This window comes from Brassica napus, chromosome A1 (assembly GCF_020379485.1).
Source record: "Brassica napus cultivar Da-Ae chromosome A1, Da-Ae, whole genome shotgun sequence".
NCBI classification, from domain to species: domain Eukaryota; kingdom Viridiplantae; phylum Streptophyta; class Magnoliopsida; order Brassicales; family Brassicaceae; genus Brassica; species Brassica napus.
In genome coordinates this window covers 8,984,091-9,006,882 of record NC_063434.1, presented here as the reverse complement: position 1 = coordinate 9,006,882, position 22,792 = coordinate 8,984,091, and the positions used below count along the sequence as shown (strand labels likewise).

General features: G+C 29.6%; 1 protein-coding gene across 1 annotated transcript; it reads right to left on the bottom strand.

Moving 5' to 3' along the window:
- Positions 1-7,756: 7,756 nt before the first annotated feature.
- LOC106360328 (1-aminocyclopropane-1-carboxylate synthase 7) lies at positions 7,757-9,799 on the bottom strand. Its single transcript, XM_048742329.1, has 3 exons — positions 9,231-9,799; positions 8,838-9,133; positions 7,757-8,674 (listed from the first exon to the last, which is right to left on the bottom strand). The coding sequence occupies exons 1-3, from the start codon at positions 9,420-9,422 to the stop codon at positions 7,816-7,818; spliced, it is 1,347 nt and encodes a 448-aa protein (XP_048598286.1). The 5' UTR covers positions 9,423-9,799; the 3' UTR covers positions 7,757-7,815.
- Positions 9,800-22,792: the final 12,993 nt, after the last annotated feature.

Genomic DNA, 22,792 nt, shown 5'->3' with positions numbered 1-22,792 from the left:
TATCTTCTCCAGGTTGCACAATATGATCGGAATGTTCTGATGAAGTTGTTCGATGACTTCTTCTTTGAACGTACGTGTGCTAAGATCTCTGAAAAATGCTCCGATGGCTGTATATTTTAAAAGGAATCAAATTAATAACATTTCGTAACATAGGTATATATATAAATTTATAATTACCTGCAAGTGCTTCGTGGACATTTGCTGGAAGGAGCTCGGCAAAAGCAAATGGAAGCAGTCGTTGCATAAACACATGACAATCATGACTTTTCATTCCGGAGAACTTTTGACCTCGTTCAATACATCTTGACATATTTGAAACATAACCATCAGGAAACTTAACTTCCGATGCAACCCAGTCAAACAAGGTTGTTTTCGCTGCTGATGACAACCGGAAGATGGGAACAGGAACGTTTCCATTGCTCTTGATATGTAACTCACTTCTTGAGCAAATATCAGGTAAGTCCATCCTTGACTTTTTGTTATCTTTTGTCTTCCCAGGGACGTTAAGTAATGTATTCATGATGTTCTCAAAAAAGTTCTTCTCGATATGCATGACATCCAGATTGTGGCGTAAGAGAAGATCCTTCCAATACGGTAGCTCCCAAAATATACTCTTCTTATGCCAATTGTGAGATACACCATACCCATCAGGCATATTTCCAGGAACATGCCAATTTCCTCCAACCTTAACTGTTTCCTGAGCTCCGTAATAATCAATGTCCGCTTCGATCTGCTGGCCGGTGAGATATGGAGGAGGACTGTCTCTGACAATTTTTTTGTGTCGAAACAATGTCTTGTTTCTTCTGTACGGATGGGCAAGTGGAAGAAACCGACGATGACAATCAAACCAACAACTCTTCCTACCATTCTTCAGTTGAAAAGCATCCGTGGATCCAAGACAATACGGACAAGATAATCTTCCATGTGTTGTCCAGCCAGACAACATCCCATAAGCAGGGAAATCACTTATCGTCCACATCAGAACTGCTCGCATCGTAAAATTGGTTTTCAAGGAACAATCGTACGTCCTCACCCCTTCTGACCACAATTGCTTTAGCTCTTCTATCAACGGTTGAAGAAAAACATCAAGAGACCGTTTTGGATGCTTCGGCCCTGGGATTAATATGGTCAAAAATAGAAATTCTTGTTCCATGCACATATCCGGCGGTAAATTATACGGCGTAAGAATGACTGGCCACAAAGAATATTGTCTACCAGACATTCCAAATGGACTAAATCCATCGGTGCATAACCCAAGATAGACATTCCGAATATTTGTAGCAAAATCTCCGTGTACCTTGTTGAAATGTTTCCACGCTCTTGCGTCTGATGGATGTGCAACCTCACCATCTCTCTGGACATGTTCGGCATGCCACCTCATCGACGCAGCAGTCCTCTCAGATTGATATAATCTTTTCAATCTGTCTGTAATTGGTAGGTACCACATCCTTTGGTACGGTACCCTATTCCTCCCACGGCCTTGCGGTTTGAATCGTGGTTTTTTGCAGAATCGACACTCTTCTAACTTGTCATCTTCCTTCCAGTAGATCATGCAGTTGTCGATGCAAACATCAATCATCTCCGAGGGTAACCCAAGACTATAAACCAATTTCTGAATCTCATAATAAGATTCAGCAGACACGTTGTCTTCTGGCAAATACTCTTTAAACAACTCCGCCCATGCATCCATGCAATTCTCAGGTAAATTATGATCCGTTTTAATATTCATCATCCTAGCTGCTAGAGACAATTTAGAGAGACCTTCTCTACAACCAGTGTAGATTGGTTGATTTGCAGCATCTAGCATTTCATAAAATCTTTTTGCATCCAAATTAGGTTCTTCTACATTTCCAGTTCCATCTGCTATTGTTGTAGTTGTTTCTAAAAATGCATCACTAATCATATCTTGAACCCTATCATGATCTACCATCTGCTCCTCTTGATGATAATTATATTCATTATGCACATGATTCGGTTCTTCATTATGATGAGCATCCTCAAAATTAGCATTACTACTACTAGCTTCATTTCCCCCATAACCCTCTCCATGTTGATACCAAATGTAATACTGTGGTGTAAATCCTCTGTTTACTAAATGATTCCATACAGTTTCACTACGTGCAAATTTCGAATTTTTGCATTTTGAACAGGGGCAGAACATCTTACCGCTTTCCTGCGTGATCGGTGTACAGCCCGCCTGGTGCATGAATGTCTCTAGCCCGTTCAGAAATGCATTCGTCACTCTCCCGTCGGAATCTTTGTGCAAATACATCCAACTTCGTAACTCGTAAATACTACCGCCACCGACCATTTTTTCTACTATTTTTTTTTAAATTTTTTTTTTTCCGTTTGTGTCTTGTGAGGAAGAGAGTTGTGTGTTGTGAGGAAGAGAGTTGTGGGAAATGACATATATATAGAGAAATTTTCGAGTTGGGTAGTTGAAATATAACAACGATTTTACAAGGGAAAGTTTACATGGATTTTACATAGTTTTTTTACAACGACTTTACAACGAAACTCGATAAGTTTTTCACCTAAATATAACGGTAACATGATTCGTTGTAATATCGATGTAAAATTTCATTTTCGACGTACTTACGTCGTAATATTACATGGCGTTTACGACGAAATTTGGTTTCGTCGTAATTGCGTTGTTACCCCACCAATTACTATTTCTAAAACAACGATAAGGAACCTGTGTCGTTCGTCTGTCTGCCAATTCAGTGGAACGACAAGGAGAAAGTGGACGGAAGTGCAGCTGGTTTGTACTTGAGAGGAACCTTTGACGATGGTCGGAGGTTTCACTCAAGTATAAACCAACTTCACTTCCCTCCATTTTCTCCTTATCGCTCTACTGAATTGGCAGACAGACGAATGACTCATGTTCGTTATCGTTATCTTCGAAATAGTAATTGGTGGTTCGAGAAGAAGAGAGTTGTGTGTTGTGAGGAAGAGAGTTGTGTGTTGTGAGGAAGAGAGTTGTGGGAAATGACATATATATAGAGAAATATGGTAAGTTTTACATGGATTTTACATGGAAAATTTACAACGCGTTTACAACGAACTTAGGTAAGTTAAAGCACTTTCAATACACGTTTTCACCTTTATGTAACGGTAACATGATTCGTTGTAATGTCGATGTAACGTTTACAACTATTTTGCATTCCACGTACTTTCGTCGTAAACTTACATTAACTTTACGACGAATACATTTCGTCGTAAATTACCATCGAGTTTACGACGAAGTCATGTCGCGTCGTAATTGCGTTGTAAAGCTTATGTAAATTTACGAGGAAATAATTTCCTCGTAAAATACCGTTGTTACTGCTACGTTTTCTTGTAGTGTTCATTCATTGCAGTTTTAGATATGGCCTTCATATATGAATATGCAGATTTGCCACTGGAAACGGAAAATTTAAATTGGCCCAAGCATCCCCGGTATATTATTTGAGAAGCATTACAACATTTTTTGTAGTCACGTGTCATCGCTAGAATAATTCTTAGAATCTTTATAGAAATAGGTTGGTCCATCTAAATATATAATAAACTTTTTATTAAACTAACCATAAATACAATATTAATGTGCTTCATTATTTCCTTAAATAAAATCACGGAATTTCTTAATATGGCTAAAGTATATATGATAATTAATGATTTTGGAATAATAAAGATTTCATAAAAATAAGTGTATCTTATATTATATTTGTTTAATTTTAAACTATAAAAATAAATTAAACAATCATAGTAACCATATAATAAACATTAAAAAGTTTTTTATATGTTATATTTGTGGTCCATGGTTTAAAATATTTGTTATGACATGGTACAAATGATTAAAAAATCATATAAGTTGAAGTCTCATTTAATAAGTATTAAAAATAAAAGATATATAAATATATATATATATATATATATATATATATCATTTTAAATTAAATTATATGCCATAAAAAATACATAAATATCTTAATTTTGAAAATACTTTGATAAAAATTTTGAAAATATATTGACAACTTATTTCTTAAAAATATTATAAATTATATAACCTATTAATCCTAAGTGAAAATTTTGTTATCAGTAATTTTAATTTTTTGCTATAACATATACAAATGATGAGAAAAACATATGAGCAAAAAAACATCATTTCATAAATATTAATATTAAAATATACTATATATATGTTACTATCATTTAAATTTAATTATATACCATATCAAATAGAAAAAATATTTTTTGGATTAATTAAATTTATTTATATGTTCGCACCAATTTAATTATATAAGTAATAGTTACTAAATTTTTAATTATTCAATATATATTTATTATTTCATAATATGTTAGAAACATATAATATATGAAATAATTTTTATATATAATGTTTATTCCGCGGATCTTAACCTAGTTAACATTTTAAACATCTCTCTTTTATGTTTTTGATTAATGTGCGCTTCTAAAGTTGGACTTATGTTGGATTGAAAGCCCATTGTGGCCTAAAAGAGAGAATGATCTTCATTCTATTATTCGCTTTTCTTTAAGTGTGATAATCATGAATCTATATATGTACTTGGAATATATAATGATTTGTTGGTTTGATAATGCCCTAATTTTTTTTAATAAATTCTATCGGCTAATCTGGTCGGTCTCGTGAGAATAATATCCTACATTTATGTGCATATTTTACTTGAACCAAAATAAACGATATTATTAAAGCATAAACCATAAAGTTTAAGTGATTTGTATTAGTTTAGTCAATATATACAATATCGATTTTTGACGTATATACGATATGATATTTAATTCAATATATATTATTAAAACAGAAATATTGTATTGGATCTAACTCTTATGTAGTAAGCTTTTAAATTAAATGCATATTTCTACTTTATTGTTAAACCTACATAAAATCACTAATATTCTTTTCTTTATACTACTATCCATGTTACCAATTTTTTATTTATTTATAGTACTATCCATTTTCCAAACAACACTATAATTAATCTGTTGTCCAAATAATATAAAAGATTATAACTCATCTTTTTATAACAAATTATTTAGATAAATTAAATAATTAAAAAAAATCAAATAATTTATAAAACAACAAAAATAAATAGAACTTATTTTTATAGGTTTAAATACTACAAAAACATTTTAATCAATGATAAATCAATTAAATTAACATATTATTTTATTTATATATACTAAATAATGGTTAAATCATTTACTTAAGTAAGATAGTAATTCAATAATAACCATTACATAAAAATATAAATGTTATACATTGTAAAATAATTATAATAACAAAATAATTATGAAAGATGTTCAAAACATATGTTATCTAAAGAAAAATGCTTAACACTAATTCTTAACAACAATTTTAAAATGATTAGTAGATACTGACCCGCCTTTAAAAGGGCGGGTACATTATTTGTTGGGAAATACCCAAAGATAGCACTAAAAAAGTTTTGGTCACAAATATAAACTCTAAGAATCAAAATGACCAAAATATTTTATTAAAGAGGTAAATATATATTTATACCCCTAGGGTTAACTAATCGAAGCCTTATGGTCTAGATTTAAGGGGTGAAGATTTGGGATTATAATCGGAAAAAAAATTCAAAAAAAAATTATAAAAAAGTTCGAATTTGAAAACATATAATCTAAAACTATAAAAAAAAATTAATTTTTAAATTCTTTTGTTTTTTTAAATTTGTTTTTTAATTATTTTATATATATAAGGTATTAGAGTCTTTTTACCTATTAATTGAAACATTTTGGTCATTTTACTTCTTGTAATCTACTTTTGTGACCAAAACTTAAAAATAATTTATGAGAATTGTCCTTTTTTGTTTTACATTTTTGTAGAAATTTAATTTATATATTTGTATGTTTTTAGTCATATATATGTTTTTCTTTGTATAATATTTATCTTAAATGATTAATAAAAGGTTTTAATAATTATATTAAAATAGTTGGATCACACCTATATCAATAGGACATGTTATTAGAATAGATAATATAAATTATTAACAAGATAAATTACACAAAAAAATTATAATAAAATAATTAAGCTATATAAAATGGCGTGATATGATCAAGAAATTAATAGTTGTAAATTATTGTGGAAACGCCATAATTTAAAAAAAATACAAAAAAATGAAATTTAAAATTTGGATTAAAGGATCACAAATTATAAAAAAAACTAACATGGTTATTTTTAAAAATCTAAATTGAATTATCGGACACCGAATTAACTTATTTGACCGCGGATTCAGGTCAAATTTAAAAGCATTGATTTAAATGCAAAAACATTTTAAACTAAAATAAATCTTACAAATTAATAAAATATTTGTTAAATTAGTTAATATAATCCGCGCTTGCAAAGCGCGGATAATGATCTAGTGAAACTATAAAACGTATGTTATCATTAAAAATGGATGATATTAATCATCCAACTAGCAACTTTATATAAATAGAATTTCTAATTCAAATCTGGTAATTAAAACTGATACAAACACAGTTCTAACCTAACCAGTAACCACGCATTTGGTTCCTTGTGAATATAGATAGTACAAGTACGCGTGTAGTTGTTTTCCTTTATACATTAATGATTTATCATTTATAGGTTGCGGGTTGTTGTAGATTGTGGAGATAAGTCCATGAATATAATTACAGTGCAGCTTGTAACACGACACGATCACGAAGATGAGACCAACGTTTGTAAATTAATCACGACGTTGGTGATTAGTTCACACGTGGGACGTGGCCAATCTGTCAGCGTGGTCCTCGTGTGAGGTGGAGACTGATCTGACGGCCAAGATTCTCCCTGTTCAATTGACCTTTGACCCCAAAAAGTAGCATTGGGTTGGAAAATCCAAACGACCCCCATCACACGTGTGAGTATGGGAGTTTCAATTTTACATTTTGATTCTGAATAAATAATAAGATGATTTTTCTAAATGTATGATCATAACACAATGTGGGTGGCAGAAAGGTAGTTTTAAACACAGAAAGTTCTGTAAGAAATTGTATTAGAGTTGACAAAGAAGGAGAAAGAAAGCGTATCAGAGTAGAAATGCCTGAAGCTTAAAGATACAAGAGACAAGGATTATGCATGCAATGTCCACTAATCATAATTTATTAATACTTCTTTGACACTCCGAACTCTATTTTAATAAATTCCACTAATCATAACTAATTAATACTTCTTTAAAACTCCAAACTCTATTTTAATAAACTACTAGATTTGAAATTTCATTTAAAAATTGATAAATATTTGTAAAATATAATATTTTCATAAATTTGATATTTTTATAGCATATTTATAATTGTCCTCTTTCATTAATTTTTATGTTGAGTAATTTGATATTTTTTGAACATATATATGTTTTCAATTACAATGTTATTTATTTTTTGGTAGTGTAGAGAATGTTTACGTATAAATCTTGCTAGGTTTGGCTCAGAACCGGTCATGGGTACATCATTATCTTAGATTTAGAGTTGAGATAATATTTTGTAATATTTTACATGATAAAGAAGTGAATGGATTTCCATCTTCGCATACAACAGTAAACAATACAAATGAACCTTAATGAACATGAAATTAACTCGCTTTGTTCAAAGCAAGAAAACAAACAATGATATATCTTGAAAAGAGAAACAAATCGAAACCCCCTTTCATCAATGGGTTTCAACTAATTATCTTCTCTTTCCCAAAAATAAATCCCCCCCCCCCCCCCCCCCCCCCCCCCTCCCCCAAGTTTTAACCACCAAAAAAAAATATATTCAGATTTAATTTACTTTTTGAATTTTAACATTTCAAAACCCACTTTGTCGGTCCATGAACTCATGTATTCTCTTCAACGCAATATCCAAAGTCTTCTCACTCATATTAGCAAAACAAACCCTAAACCATCCATACTCCGAGCAATGGCACGAAGATCCAGGCGATATATTCAGCTTCAGTTCCTTCAAGATCACATCCCAAAGCGCGAGCTCTCCCTCTTTCGTTTTCGTGTCGAGCAAGAAACCCAAATTCATCCAACAGAACAACCCTGCGTTACCCTTCAAACACTCGATCCCTGCCTTCTTAAGCCCTTCCACAATTGTCTCGTACCGTCTCCTAAGCCTTTCACGGTTTATCCTTATGTACTTCTCCGTAAACTCTTCATCCGACAACATGGAAGCCAACAATTGCTGTGTCTGAGACGAGACAAGCGTGAAACTCGACATCCTTCTCGCTGTCCTCACAACATTATCGTTGTACGAGTAAATGGTCCCAACTCGGAAACCGGGAAGACCTAGATCTTTGGAGAGGCTGTAAACGATGTGGACACGTTCCTTGACTGACACGTCATCAATGTTCTCTACGATCTCGGCTACGCTGGTGAATTCTGACGCGTGGAAGACCGAACCGGAGTAGATCTCGTCTGAGACCAAGTGAATGTTCTTGCGCACGCAGAAGTCAAGGAGATCTTCTAGAACCTTCTTTTGGACCGTCGCGCCTAATGGGTTCGATGGGTTGGTTATGAGCACTCCTCGGACTCTAATGTTCGCGTCACGAGCCGTTTGGTAAGCCTGCTCGAGCGCCTCTGGGGTTATCTGAAAATGGTTCGAGCTGTCGCAATGAATCGGTACAATTCTCACTCCGGTTCTCCATCTCAAATCTCTATCGAATCTGTATTTAAATAAATAAACGTTCCGGTAAATACAAGATATAGTAGATAATATTTTCTTTTAAGTTTGTGTCAGTTAGTTGCAGCTATTTTTTGAATATTATAGAAAATCTCTATACGAGTGACTAATTATTCTTTATTTAAATAATATAAAATGTGACGTACCCTGGATAATATGGCGTAGGGACGAGAAGAGCGTCGTTGGGATCAGCGAGGATGAACGTTAAGAGTTCATTAGCGGCTGTGGCTCCAGCAGTGAGGACGATACGGTCAGGGTCGAATCTAGCTTTGCCTCCACGAATCTGTTGCATGAAGCTAGCCATGGCTTGTCTGAAAGATTTGAGACCGTGGTAGTCTTGAAACAATGCGTTTTCTCTGAACCCAGGTGCTCCTTTTGATCCCCACATGGAACCTTCTGGATTTTTCTTCTCTAAGTAACTTTCTAGAAGATCGAACGAGACCTATAGAAAATGATCGAGAGAAAGACGATTAATACATTTTCCGATATGTATTAACTTCTTTGAAAGAAAAGTTGATAAAAGTATATAATATAGTTACCTGATTTTCGGCAAGACCCATTTGAATGACACCGGAAGGGTTATGTGATTCTTCGTAAGGATTTTCGTCGTAAGCTTTCCAGCCGGCGAAGTAAGGTGAATCTTCACCATGTGTGTCGGAAACCGCCACTCGAGAAAGCTCAACGACGTTGTTGTTGTTTGATGATCTCTCCATCATTAGCGGAAGACCCATTTTTTCTTAAGAGCTTTGAACACGTGATATGTGACAGCTCTGAGCACAATCGGAGAGAGAGAGAGAAAATAGATAGCAAGCTAGAGAGAGAGAGAAGTGTGTTGAAGTTATGACATTTGTGTGAATGAGGGAGAAGTATATATAGCAGACGTGACGGAGAGGAAAGTCTTTGACAAATTTGATTTTCCTCATTTCTTTTTCTCTTTTAATATAGTTTTCTTACAGAGAAGAAGTTTGTGTAAAGAAGAAGGAAGATTCGATTGTGGAAAAATAAGTTGTCATTGAGTTGCAATTGGATGAATAGATAAGAGTGTTTGCTATTTTTATTTTGTTTTTATTTTGAAAGTTCGTGGTGGTTCATCTATAGGATATGCCCTGCACTTCTATAAAACGTTAATTATCAAAATTTAAACCTTAATGTTGTTTAGAATCTAGTCCGGTAAAATTAGTCTAGTTTCCTATAAATTAATTAATTAAATGTGTTTGAATGTGGACAGTTTTGAAACGTTTCAAAATATTTGGATTCGTCGTCTGCTGCGATTTAAACCAAAAAGGACCGTAGCTAATTCCTTTCAGATATTCTGTATTACTTTTAAAATATAAGTTTGAAGACCATACAGTCATATACGTATATGTTTTACATTGTGTGTTTAAAATATAATACTACCAGAGAGCTAAATATTAGTACCTAGTAAAATTGATTGGGGATTAGTATATTAAACTCCATAGATGAAATAAATGGGAAAACAACTAAATTATATGTTCTGATTCGATGTTGTAAGCAAAATCAAATATCACCTTTTGCTATAGGTTTCGGACAACTGTTAGCTTGTGTCTTCTTCCTCCTCTTGTCAATACACCTTTTCTTCATTTTCATAATTCTCATCATATATATTTTATTTTTTCTACCAAAACGTTATGCGATCTATAACCCAAATACGGTGGTTGAAATTCCGATTATGTGAGAGGAGTGGGTGGGTGGCTATCAATATACATTTCATTAATATCTACTATTTTGATCAGACTTTATATTAAGTCAAAGACTTTATAAAGTTTAGATCGGTCGTCTGCTGGCTACCTTGAAAATCGTCAGTGAGTGTAACATTAGAGTACTTTTACAAAAAAATTTGGATGGATTGTTATAGGTTTTCCTTAATTTGTTAATATACAGATATTTGAATTTATTGCATTAAAAACTATTTGAAAATTGAAATAGAACCCTTTTTCCAGTATTATTGGATTTTTTTTGAGCTAACATGTTCGATCATCTGTCTTTTAAATGTTCATATTGTAAGTCTTCAATAGATAGATTAAAAAAAAATATTTCAAATATAAAACTAGAAGAAAAACTTATATAAAATAAACTAAAATGATCTATTTATTTTTGTTCATGAATTTCTGGCCGTTCTCTTTTTTTTTTTATAATTAATTTATCTTTCGTTCTTTTTAAGGATTATTTGTAACTAATGTTATTCCTTCCGTTTCATATTGATTATTATTTAGAGTAATTTTTTTGTTAAAAAAGAAATATTATTTTTATAATTTCAATGCAAATTTTATTAACTTTGTGTAATATATCACTCTTTTATTTTTCAATTTATTTTTTATTAGTTGAAATAAGGTTAAAGGTATAGGTAATGATGATTTATTTAGAAAATATACAAAATTAAATATTTTAAGTCCGAAAATATAAAATGATTATTAAAATAAAACAAAAAATATTAAATAAATATATGTAATTATCTAGTCAATAACCGCAATTAGATCTCTCTGGCTAATAAGACCGGGGCAGGTGGGATTTAAACATATTGGTTGGAGAGTGATGCATGTAGCTAGATTTTGTTTGTAGAGCATAATCATGTAACTAGTTTTGTTGGTGAACAGTACATTAAGACTATCACAATTTCTTGAATTTTTATGAAAATAATGATCTTATCTTTACATAGGAAAACAATAAACTTGTGGGCCCTAAACTTGTGTAGTCTTTCTGATAACAGACTTTATTAAGGTAAAACTATGAAGTTGACAATAATGAATTTATGCATGTTAGTTTTAATATAATCCTGGGCCGCATATGTAGTCGGATAAACATACATATTTAAATTTTTCACCAAGTGGTCAAAGTATGCTCCCTAATGGGTGATAATAGTGCTCTCAATTCATGGCGGTACGGACGGCTAATCAAAATATTTGTTTAACTAACTCAGTTTTTGATTCTCGTACTTAAGGACCTAACAACACATGCAACAAGTATAAATACACAATTAAAATTTACACATGAGTCTGCCTCTGGTAATTGTTAATATTATATTTTTACTTTCTTAATCTCCGGTATTGAAATAGTTTTTCTAAAAAAAATATAGTGTATCTAAGCATTTCATGCTCTCCATTTTATAGTTTTGCGTTTTATATGTTTTAAGGTAGGGCTGTGATTTGTTTTCTTCATAATATCACTCTACTAGGTTACTTATATATTTAGCATTTAAATGTTTTAAACGTCTTTTGGGGGGGTAAATAGAAGATATGATAAAATTGTTGAAGCTAAAAATAAGAAGAGAAATATACTAGTAAGGGCGTGAAATTTGTGTGTTTAATTTAATGTGTGTCTTTGCTAGAAAATAATATATAATGATGTATCATATATATGTGAAGCAAAAAGATCGAGAATGATATTTGTGAGATCTAAGAGTGGTTAAAAGTCGAACTACGTGACACATGTACATATATACACAATCATAACATAAGATTATGATTCCATTTTATGACCAATATATGTTCATCATGAATATAAGTTCTTGGAGGATCTTACGTGACCCCACATATCGCAATTAAAGAGTTAGAAAATGAGAATGCTAAATACTCAAAGAATTAAGTGAATAAAAAACTTACATTGGTGTTTTTTTTTGGGTCGACAATTAGTCAAAGATTAAAATTAGCACGAGTTTTTCAAATTAATATTTGGAGTGTTGTTTGTTCCATTTTAATTATGTTGGTTGGTTACAATTTATTTTGAGAGCTGGTTCCTAATTGGCACTTCCTGCTTTCCTAAATGATACATTTTTATGTTGGGAAATCTGTTTTTTTAGAGCAAAAAAAAGGTAACTATGTCCCTTTAGACTAATCTGTACTACTTTATGTCCTATTAGACTAATTTTTTCGAAAATGGCAGTAATGCCCTTAAAATTGTAATTTTTTTAAAAAGATAAATAATGAGTTCGACAAGCGGGATCGATCGATCCAGCTTTACAAGTTACAGTGGATCGATCGATCCCGATAATTATTCAGAACAAAAAAACGCGAAATATATACTGATCGACCTGGTCCATTTCACTCGATCGGCGAAGGTCGATTCTTTACAGATCGACCGATCCACTAAGGATAGATCGATCGATCCCGTGCCCAGGAAAGAATCCCAAATCGATTTTTTTTGGTTTTGTATGATTATATCCGGGTTGATTCCCACTTGATTTGAACCGACTAAGCATGATTTCAACTCTTTAAACTCGATTTCTCTGGGACGAAATCCTTAATTTCCCATTCACGAACAAAGGGGGAGAAAATCAAATTCTCACCCAAACTCGATTTGTCGTTTTTTTTTGTTCTTTTTCGTTTTTTTTTTTTTTTTAAAAAAAATCGATTTTTAAAAAAAATATAAAAGTGAATATTCTCAAATATTTTGTTTCCATATTTTTAGGAACTGATTTCTTATCCGTAGAATACAACTAATATGTAGAAATCAATTTCTACAGTTTTGTAGAATTATAGTAATTTTTAGAATTTGATTTCTACATGTTTTAGATTTATAGTAAATCTGTAGAAGTCGGTTTCTACATGTTTTAGAATTAGATTAATGTGTAGATTTTGATTTCTAAGAACTTTAGAATGGTAGGTTAAGCGCGGAATGTGTATTCTACATATTTGTAGAATACTCCTATTTACGTAGATCACGTATTCTAAACATTGTAGATTCAATGAAAAAAGTAGATTTCGTTTTCTACTTCGTAGAATGTCATTTCTACTTTTTTTAGAACATAATCTGAAATTTATAATTTTAACTTTTTTATAACTGGAAAATATACCATTAAGTTCATATAGGTATTTTAACAAATGTTACTATTTTTCCAAATTTTTTTTGTTTGTAAAACTATTTATTAAAATTATTTTCATAAATATTAAAGGATATTATAGGAAAATATGACACAAAATATAGATTAGTCTAAAGGGACATAGTTACTATTTTTTTGCTCTAAAAAAACAGTTTTCCCTTTTATGTTTTACTCCTATTAATAAAACATATTAAAGTTAATTATAAATGAATTATTTTATGTATTTAGCTATTTTCATATATTTAAATTAATAGTATTTGATTAACTACAATTATTATTTTTAGTTTACGATTTACCATTATTAACTACTAAAAATTATATAGAAAATGTAAAACATATTTTTTTGAAACACAGTTTTATTTTAAAACATATTTATTTTTAAGAACAGAGGGAGTAGATGTTTATTTTTTTCTACTAAAAACTTGCTCTTGTTATTGCCCACTATTTCTACAACACAACTAAGTATAGATTAGTCAAAAGTTTTAATCATGGACTATAAAAAACTGGTCACTATCTATATAGATTGTTATTATATTTGTATTTATGAATTACCAAGATTATTAATTCAAAACTAGTTTAAATAGATTATTCACATCACAAATATGATATTAGTATTAAGGTCTCAAACTGCATAAAATACACATCCAAATTAATATTAAAAAACTAACTAAATTTATCAAAATTCATAAACATAAATGTAACGCCATGGGGCTCCCACGTTCGTTCACTCGACGTATGGATTCCACTCCATGCGACAAGTGGTGTGTTAATTTTCACATTCAAATCTGTTGTTTACTGACCCTGCAATTATCACATAATCTTTTTTCATGTTTTATCTTCACTCGCACGATATCGCGAGTCACTTTCCCATAGGTCATCCATCATTTCACTACTCCAGTCTATTCACCCTTAATTCTAGAGTCCTAAATAGATGTGTGACCAAAAAGGTAACTCCACTTTGATTACATAAGTAATCAAATCAATTCTTTTAAAAATTTACAAATATAAATCACAACAGTGTATTCCATAAAATATCAAAATAAACTAGTAATTCAAAGTAAATTTTGATCTCAATATTAGTTATTTGTAATACAGTATTTTAATGTGAAACATTAATTATGCATTGAAACAAAGATAAATAATTAAAGAAATTGTTTGGTCGCAATTCTGCCTACACCACGAGATTAAGATTTTGTGCGAAGATTTTGTGTTTGTTTGTTTGGACTAAGAACAGGTGACTAGAGGGCATTAACCGGCATAGCAATTGAATGACTTAACATTAATTAATTTAGGTAGAAGATCACGGAAACAAGTAAACTTACAAAAGCACCTATTATACGGACATATACACAGTTATATACACGTGCTCTTACATATATTTGCATTTACGTAATACTAATTGGCAAATTGGCAAATGTAATTTGCATGTGATCGAACCCACCAGCTTAAGATTCGGAAATCAAACTGTGGATTGAATCTCAATACATGACCAACTCAAAACAAAATGGTAATGCGCCGATTTATATGTTCCTACAAACATTAAGTTATAATAACAAAATAGACGTAGGTAGTCTTGTGGCGATCTTTTGTGCCTTTCAAATTAAGAAGGATGCGTTCGAAAGTATCCTTTTCGAATCTTGCTTGAGAGAGACGTCGGCTCCAATGGAGAGAAGTATGAAATTAGTTAGGAATTCATAATTCCATTTAGCCAGAAACAGGAAAGTTATAATATTTACCTAGGTTTTACAAAAATACAGTACGAATATATATGAGAAAAATGAGATCTAGTATGAATAATTTCATTAAGATTGTTTTTTTTTTCATAAGTTCTCCTCAAATGTTAAAATAGAATGATTGTTTGACTGACGTGATTAGTTCTTCTTCTGGCACATGTCTAATGTAATACTCCAAACCTAGACGGATATAATGAAGGTGTAGTATATATTTTTCTCTTTTATTTTACTTCGGATCACTCAATCACTCGAAAAAATCAAATGCCGTTTGACGACATATAGTAAATCAAATCAGTTATTTTAAAATATACACCACCATATATTAAATATGAGAGTATTATAATATCACCGTAACATCATTTTCTATGGGGATAGCAATGTAATGACCCAAAGTTAGAACCGAGATTTACAGATACATTATATTTTGCTAATTTCAAAAACATATATTTAGATGCAAAATTTTGGGATTTTTTTTTTGAATGAATGTGAAATTTATTCAATCAAATACTTTGTACATCAAGTGCTTCTATGCTAATACTGTTTGAAGAGTAAAGAATCAAAAATCTAATAAAACAGAATTGGACTCATCTTGTAATTCACTAGTACTTCACGGTCTTGTTGCCAGCCAAGTTCGTAAACGACTCTCCAATTACTTATCGCCGGTTTGCTGCAGAGACAGTAATCTGTTATCGCCGGCCGGAAAATTAATTACATATGGCTGATTTTTCTAGTTTAATGTCATAGATTCGCTTAAAACCATGCTGGATTATGTCTTCCACAAAAGTGGCAGCCAATGGATTGTTTAAGTATTGTGTGTGATTTCATAGGAACATAGAATCAAATTTAGTCATCAGTTGATTGATTGATTCCCATAAGTGCATAATAAATTGTAATCAATTACTAATTCTAACATGAAATCTTCGAGCAGAAGTTCATAATATCTTACGGACCAATCATTGAAGTATGCACTAATTTAAATACTAGTAACTCGATCAGTTTTTTTTCTGGTCTAAGTAACTCAATTAGTTAAGTATTTCCTCCGTTTCAAATTACTTGTCGTTGTAGAGTAAATTTTTTATTTCAAAATAAGTGTACTTTTATAATTTTAATACAAAATTTATTGATTTTATATTTTAATCTATTTTTTAATTAGTTGAAATGTGGTTAAATGTATTGTTAATGATAGTAAATATATAAAATTAAATGTTTTTTTTTAATATGTGTGTTGGAGTTTAAAACGATAAGTAATCTAAAACGGAGAAAGTATAAAATAAAAATAATAATAAAAATAAACAAAGATGCAAGTTGTAATAGAGAACGTGAAAGACAAGTGGAGTTTGGCGACTGTTTGTGCGGCTAATAAGGAGAGCATCTTCATGTAAATATACGAGACATGCATCAAAGGATAGCGCGATCTATAATCTATGTTATTTATTAAGTACGTATATCATCTACTTCTCTTTTTTTTGGTCAAAATCATCTACTTCTCTAGTTATGACCATCTGTTGGTGTAAACCTTTTCTCGTTAATATGTAGAGTTCACTAAAGTACGCATTTGTAACATATTCAAATTCTCTGAACTACTCAAATTATGATGTACTCAAACAGACAAATTTGTAGTAGGCATTTTAACATTTTTCCAAAATTAAAAAAAGCAACTGAAGACTCATCTTATAAATCTATGCCATTAAAACTGAAGTAAATTTACATATGTTTAGAAACGTGGATAACAGTAAAAATGAAAATTGTTTGGAAACATATATAGTAGTATAGAAAACAAATATATAGTGTTAGTAATTTTGATTAATTGTTTTTCCATATTTTACTCAATTTAACAATATCATTAATCTATATTATTAAAACTGAAATACATTTTGATATTGTTTCGGAACATGAATAACAGTATAAATGAGAATTGTTTGAAAACACAAATAGCAGCATAGAAAAGAAGTATAGTGTCATTTTAGTTATTTTGATTAATTTTCTTTCAATATTTTACTCAGTTTAACAATTTCATTAATTATATTACTTAACAATACATCATATCATTAATTATATTACCATAATAATAATAGTGCTGATTTTTATTTATTAGTTAATCAATATTAACTTTATGCTAATTATAAAATTAAAAAATGTAAAATAATTGGATTTTGCATATGGTTAAACATTCGGTTTAGTTTGTTTTACTAAATATTTATTTTATTTTAGTTTTCGATTGGGGGAAAATTATGTAGCCAAAAACGTAGTTCTAAGACATTTTTGTGAATAAAATAATAATTTAAATCAAAATAATAAAAAATATATCACATCTATTGTCACTTAATTTTTTTATATATAGAATTATTCTATTATATATAAAATATTTTTTTTCACTTAATTTAGCCAAATACATAGAAATAGTCATTTTATTAGTTTATAAAATCAGTTAGGCATGAACATTGACTATCCATTTAGGTACGTGTTGTTCTTTTCAGGTATCATTTTTTTGTTTGTTTTGAATTTAGGCCCCGTTTGAATATTATCAATTTCTGTGTGGGTTTTGAGTTGGGGTCCTTCTGGGTTTGGGTGAATTCGATTCTGATATATAAGAACCTAAAAATATCTAAATAACAAATGTATCTGAAATGGGTTCGGATATTTATAAAATGACTATATTATCTGATTCGGCCCAGGTCTTTTGAATACAATTAGTCATATTACGACTCATCTAAAATATATAATACTAATTATTAAAAATAATTATTAATGTATAAAAATGTAAGAAATAATATCCGCAAGGATGCACAGATCAATTGCTGTTGATTAAATTAAAGTTCCTCCACCACAAATAAAATAATGGTTGATCATTATAATTTTTAAACGTAAAAATAGAAAAATTTCAAATGTTTTTGTTATCACAAAAGATGTGCTCTATGAGCTTTAATAATCGAAGCATACACTTAATATATGTGTACCGGTGTTGCTGCTTTATATGTATATATATATATATACATACAAACTATTTTGAGTTTGAAACTATCTTATTTAAATTATAGGAAATTAATCTATTAATTTAAACTTCAGTACAATTTAATTAGTTATAAACATTGCGAGCGTACAATAGATATTAAATGGTTTAGATATGGTTTACATCACTTTGGTACATTATTTTAAATATAATTACTCTAAATCAAAATTAATGAAAAATAAATTATGTAGCTATTGTATATATATATTCTCATGTCATGACATGTTTCAAATTGCTGTTATCATTCTGCAAAAAGAATCCATTTATTTTAACTCTTAACTAAATTCTGGTGGAATACAAATGAAAATAATGCAGTATATGCTAAATCTTATGGGAAAACCCACCAAGAGATGAAGGATTAGGTTTTCGAAAAATCTAAAATTTGTAGTGATCTTTTCTTGCTAAACTGAGCTGGAGAATTATGTTAAAATCAAGATGTCTTCTGACAAGCACTCATCTAGGTAAATAATGATTCAACTTCACATGGTTGGAGAGGAATCTGCCTTCGAAAAGATTTCCGAACATGTAATAAAATGGCCAGGATATATATGTTGAATAACTTGTCCATTACTAGGTTTTTGTAGGTGTCCACGGTGGCAGAGCTTGCATGATCACTTCTTATAGGGGTTATTTATAAATATAATTATGTACCTAGAATTTGATCCGCACCTCCGCGCAGATGTTTGATTTAACTTATGTTCAACGTAAACTCATAAACCGTTAGTTTTATAAAAAAAAATTCATGTATATTTTTTTTATGTTTTGTAATTTACATATAGAGTAAAATATATTATTTTATAATATAGATGTTTGATAATAATTTTTTTTATTTGTACATAATATTATATTAAAAAAATTATAACTTGATATAATTTGATATAATATAACTATACTATTCATATATTCACCTGTTTTTTTTTAATCTATTTTAAAATGAAACAACATACTAAAAAAATTAATTTGTTTTCATTACCCATTATTAATATTGTACGAATATTAACTAAATTGACCATACTAAAAAAGTTATATCCCTTTAATAAATGCGATTTAATTAACATTCGTACAATATTAATAATGGTCAATATATGAATATCGATTTGTTTAGATAAGTTTTGGAACTGTAATTAATTAATTTAAATTAATTTTAAATGCAGTAGCATAATCTGTAAAAAAAAATACAAAAAAGGAAATACTAAATTTATTATAAATACAATGGCTAAATGTGTAAATAAAAGAAAATACTAAAAATACCGATATCTATGTTTTCAAATACTTCTCATTTATAATGTTATTCATGTTTTCAAACAGTATCAAAAATTATTTTAATTTTGATAATATAGATATTACTAAGTGGGTTAAAGTGAACTTGAGATATGAGGTTCAACTAGAAAAAAAGTAACCTAGTTCTTAACAAATAACTAAAGTACCAAGTGAAATTTCTTTTTTGGGGTCAACTGACCCCCACTCTACCGAAGAGCTCTGTTAGTGGATGCCCACTACGTTCAACTGCATCCACACCAATCATATATAACCAGTAAATGAAATAAAATGAGCTTAAGAAAAAAAAAGTATGAGAAATTTTGAACATGTGCTAATTGTAGAATAAGAGCTAAATTGAAAATGATGCTATAACAAAGGATGATGATCCTAATACCTAATGATTTGCTGTCTGGAAGTATAATTTAATAAACGATATTGTGTAAAGTCGTATCTTCCGCAGTATCACATGGCCAATGAGAAGACTCCACGAGGACATATGTTTCATTCTTCTTGTCACTTGTCAGAAATGAATTAACTTAACATCTTCAGTTGGTAGGTCGTATCTTCTGATTCCACCATAGCTTATAATCCTGTTATATATTTTATCATTAAAACGTCTCTCAGTCAGGGTAATAGGGAAATGAATTGATTACAAAGCTCATTTTCATATTCGGCGTTGTGAAATAACCAAATGTTTGCATTGAAATGTATTCATTTGTTTCAATATAAATGATGTTTTAGGTAATTGTTTTTATTTTATCTGATGATTTTACATAAATAGGTAATTTTAATTTTTTCAAAGACTGTGTAGTCAATTATTTTTTTGTCATGTAACCAATTGTATTTTTATTATTTTTGTTTATAATTAAATAAATTACTTTTAAATTATATTTCAATATTTTTTTTTGTTTAGAAAAGACAATTTCTTGACATACGTGTAAATGACCAAAATTTCATCTATTATAAAACGTTTGAGAGTATTATTTTGGAGCTTTGATACATCAGTCTCTAATTTTTAGGCCATCGCAATCATATATTCATGCATTCTCTGTAAAGATCTTCCATTTGATGGAAATTGAATAATTTATTGTTTCCCTTAGTTTAATTTGTATTAATTCTTTTGACAGGTTGAAATTTTGTAATTCAATTTTGTTTTGAACAATGTGGAAGATATCGTCCAAATACACACTAGTGTCATAAGAAATACATAAAATGTAAACGAGTTGCTAAATAAATCAAGCTAGTTTTATAGTGTTAACGTATTATATTTTAAAATTTCCCTATTAGTTGATTTCAGAGAGAGAAAACAATAGTATAATATTAAGAAACGCGTTATGACATGCTATGAATATTCCAAACGTGTTTGTACGAACACGTTGTTGTACTATACAACACAAGTTCTCCACTGCCAGTGTTATACAACAAAAACAATTATTTACCTTTTTCCTTCTTTAATTCATAACTCAATCATCAAATTCGAATGGATATTTCTGTAATAGTTAATATTTCTTATAATTAGGAAATATTTCATTTAAAATCAAATAGGAATTCATTCTATTACAATGCAAGATAACTAGGGATAGTTTACCCAAAAATAAAGATAACTAGGGATATAATATACTTTTGTTATCTTGCATTTTAATAGAATATTTTTTTTATTCAAAATAAGAATTTGGAACCAACATCTTTTTGAAAATTGAAACTCATCATGTGAGTATACATGATCGTGTCTAGTGAAAAACTCAAGACTCTTCAGATGAAACAAATCACATATACATTTCAGAATATAACAGGAAAATGTGCCTTTTATAATTTTATATTTATTAGTAGATGGTAAAGCAGAAACAAAATTACTTATGCAGCAAGTATTTGAACTTTTTTTTTTTAGTATTTGAACTTATTAGATACTCACTCTGTTTTATATTAATTGTCTTTTTAGCATTTTTTTCTTGTTACATAAAAAATGTTGTTTTATATTTCCAATGTAACTTATACTTATTTTTAGTTCAATATTAATTATAAAATGCATTAATTTTATAAATAAATTTATTTATCTAAAATGCTATTGGTTAAATAGATGAAATTAATGAAAACATCAATATATTTTAATCAATTTTTTAATGTGTGAAAAATGTCTAAATAATATTTTTTATGAAACGGAATGAGTATCTTTTTTTTATTAGATATCTATATTATTATTATTCATATCCATGTAAAGTCATCAATACTTGCCTTTTCTTCGTTGAAAATTTTAGCCACACTATTGTAACTTCGTAATTTATTTTTATTCCATGAGCAGTTAATGAAAAATTCAACAATCTTTTAAATAAATACAAATTCATGAATTTAAAATGTTTATCCGGCCAAATTTATGTGCATTCACACGCTGATCACGCCATAAGGATAAGGTCCAGTTCATACTTATATGGCCATGACAATGAGATAAGATTCTTGATATTAGTTCCTTACCTTTTTCCGCTAATTAATATAGGTAGTTTAGAGTTTAATCTTCTGAAACTATGGATTTAAGTGCTAACCCTTTTTGTGTTATTGGAAAAATATACCGCTCTCCTGATGCTCTGATAAATAATTAATCAAACAGATAAAAATAGCGGGAAGAATACACTATTCAAAAATATTAATGGATAGTATTGCAATTTATTGGTATGCATTTTATATCTCACCAATATCAATTTTGGTGTCGCTGTATCTTAGAATTGTTATTTATATCATAATAACTTAGCCCAAAACAGCTTAGTCCAAAAAACTTCTGTTATTTTGTGTCACTAACTATAGATTCAATATATTTTCATATTATTTTAAAATAATGATTCACAAAAATAAAAAACCATGTAATAGATTAATGTACGTAATTAAATTGCTATCTATATGTTACGTGTAGTATATATATATATATATCATTTCACTGATAAAAATATCATGGAAAAAAGTTAAACATGCTTTGTACAATGTGTTTGCAACCGGATCTTCTTTTCCGAATTACAAACTACTTTTTACATCTACATTGTAGTGGCTGGAAGCGCATTTGTAGAATTCTTCCACTTTGAAAAGTCTAGTGACAATACTGGATTGTAATTGGAAATCATGCATATGACGTTCAGATTACGTTAAAGTCTATATATTTAATTTTATATTGGTAAGAAAAAACTATAATGGTATAGTGATTAAGTGCTATAAAAATAATTAGCGACTAGATTTTCATAGTCCGGACTAAGATATAAATTTCCTTAATTAATTAGA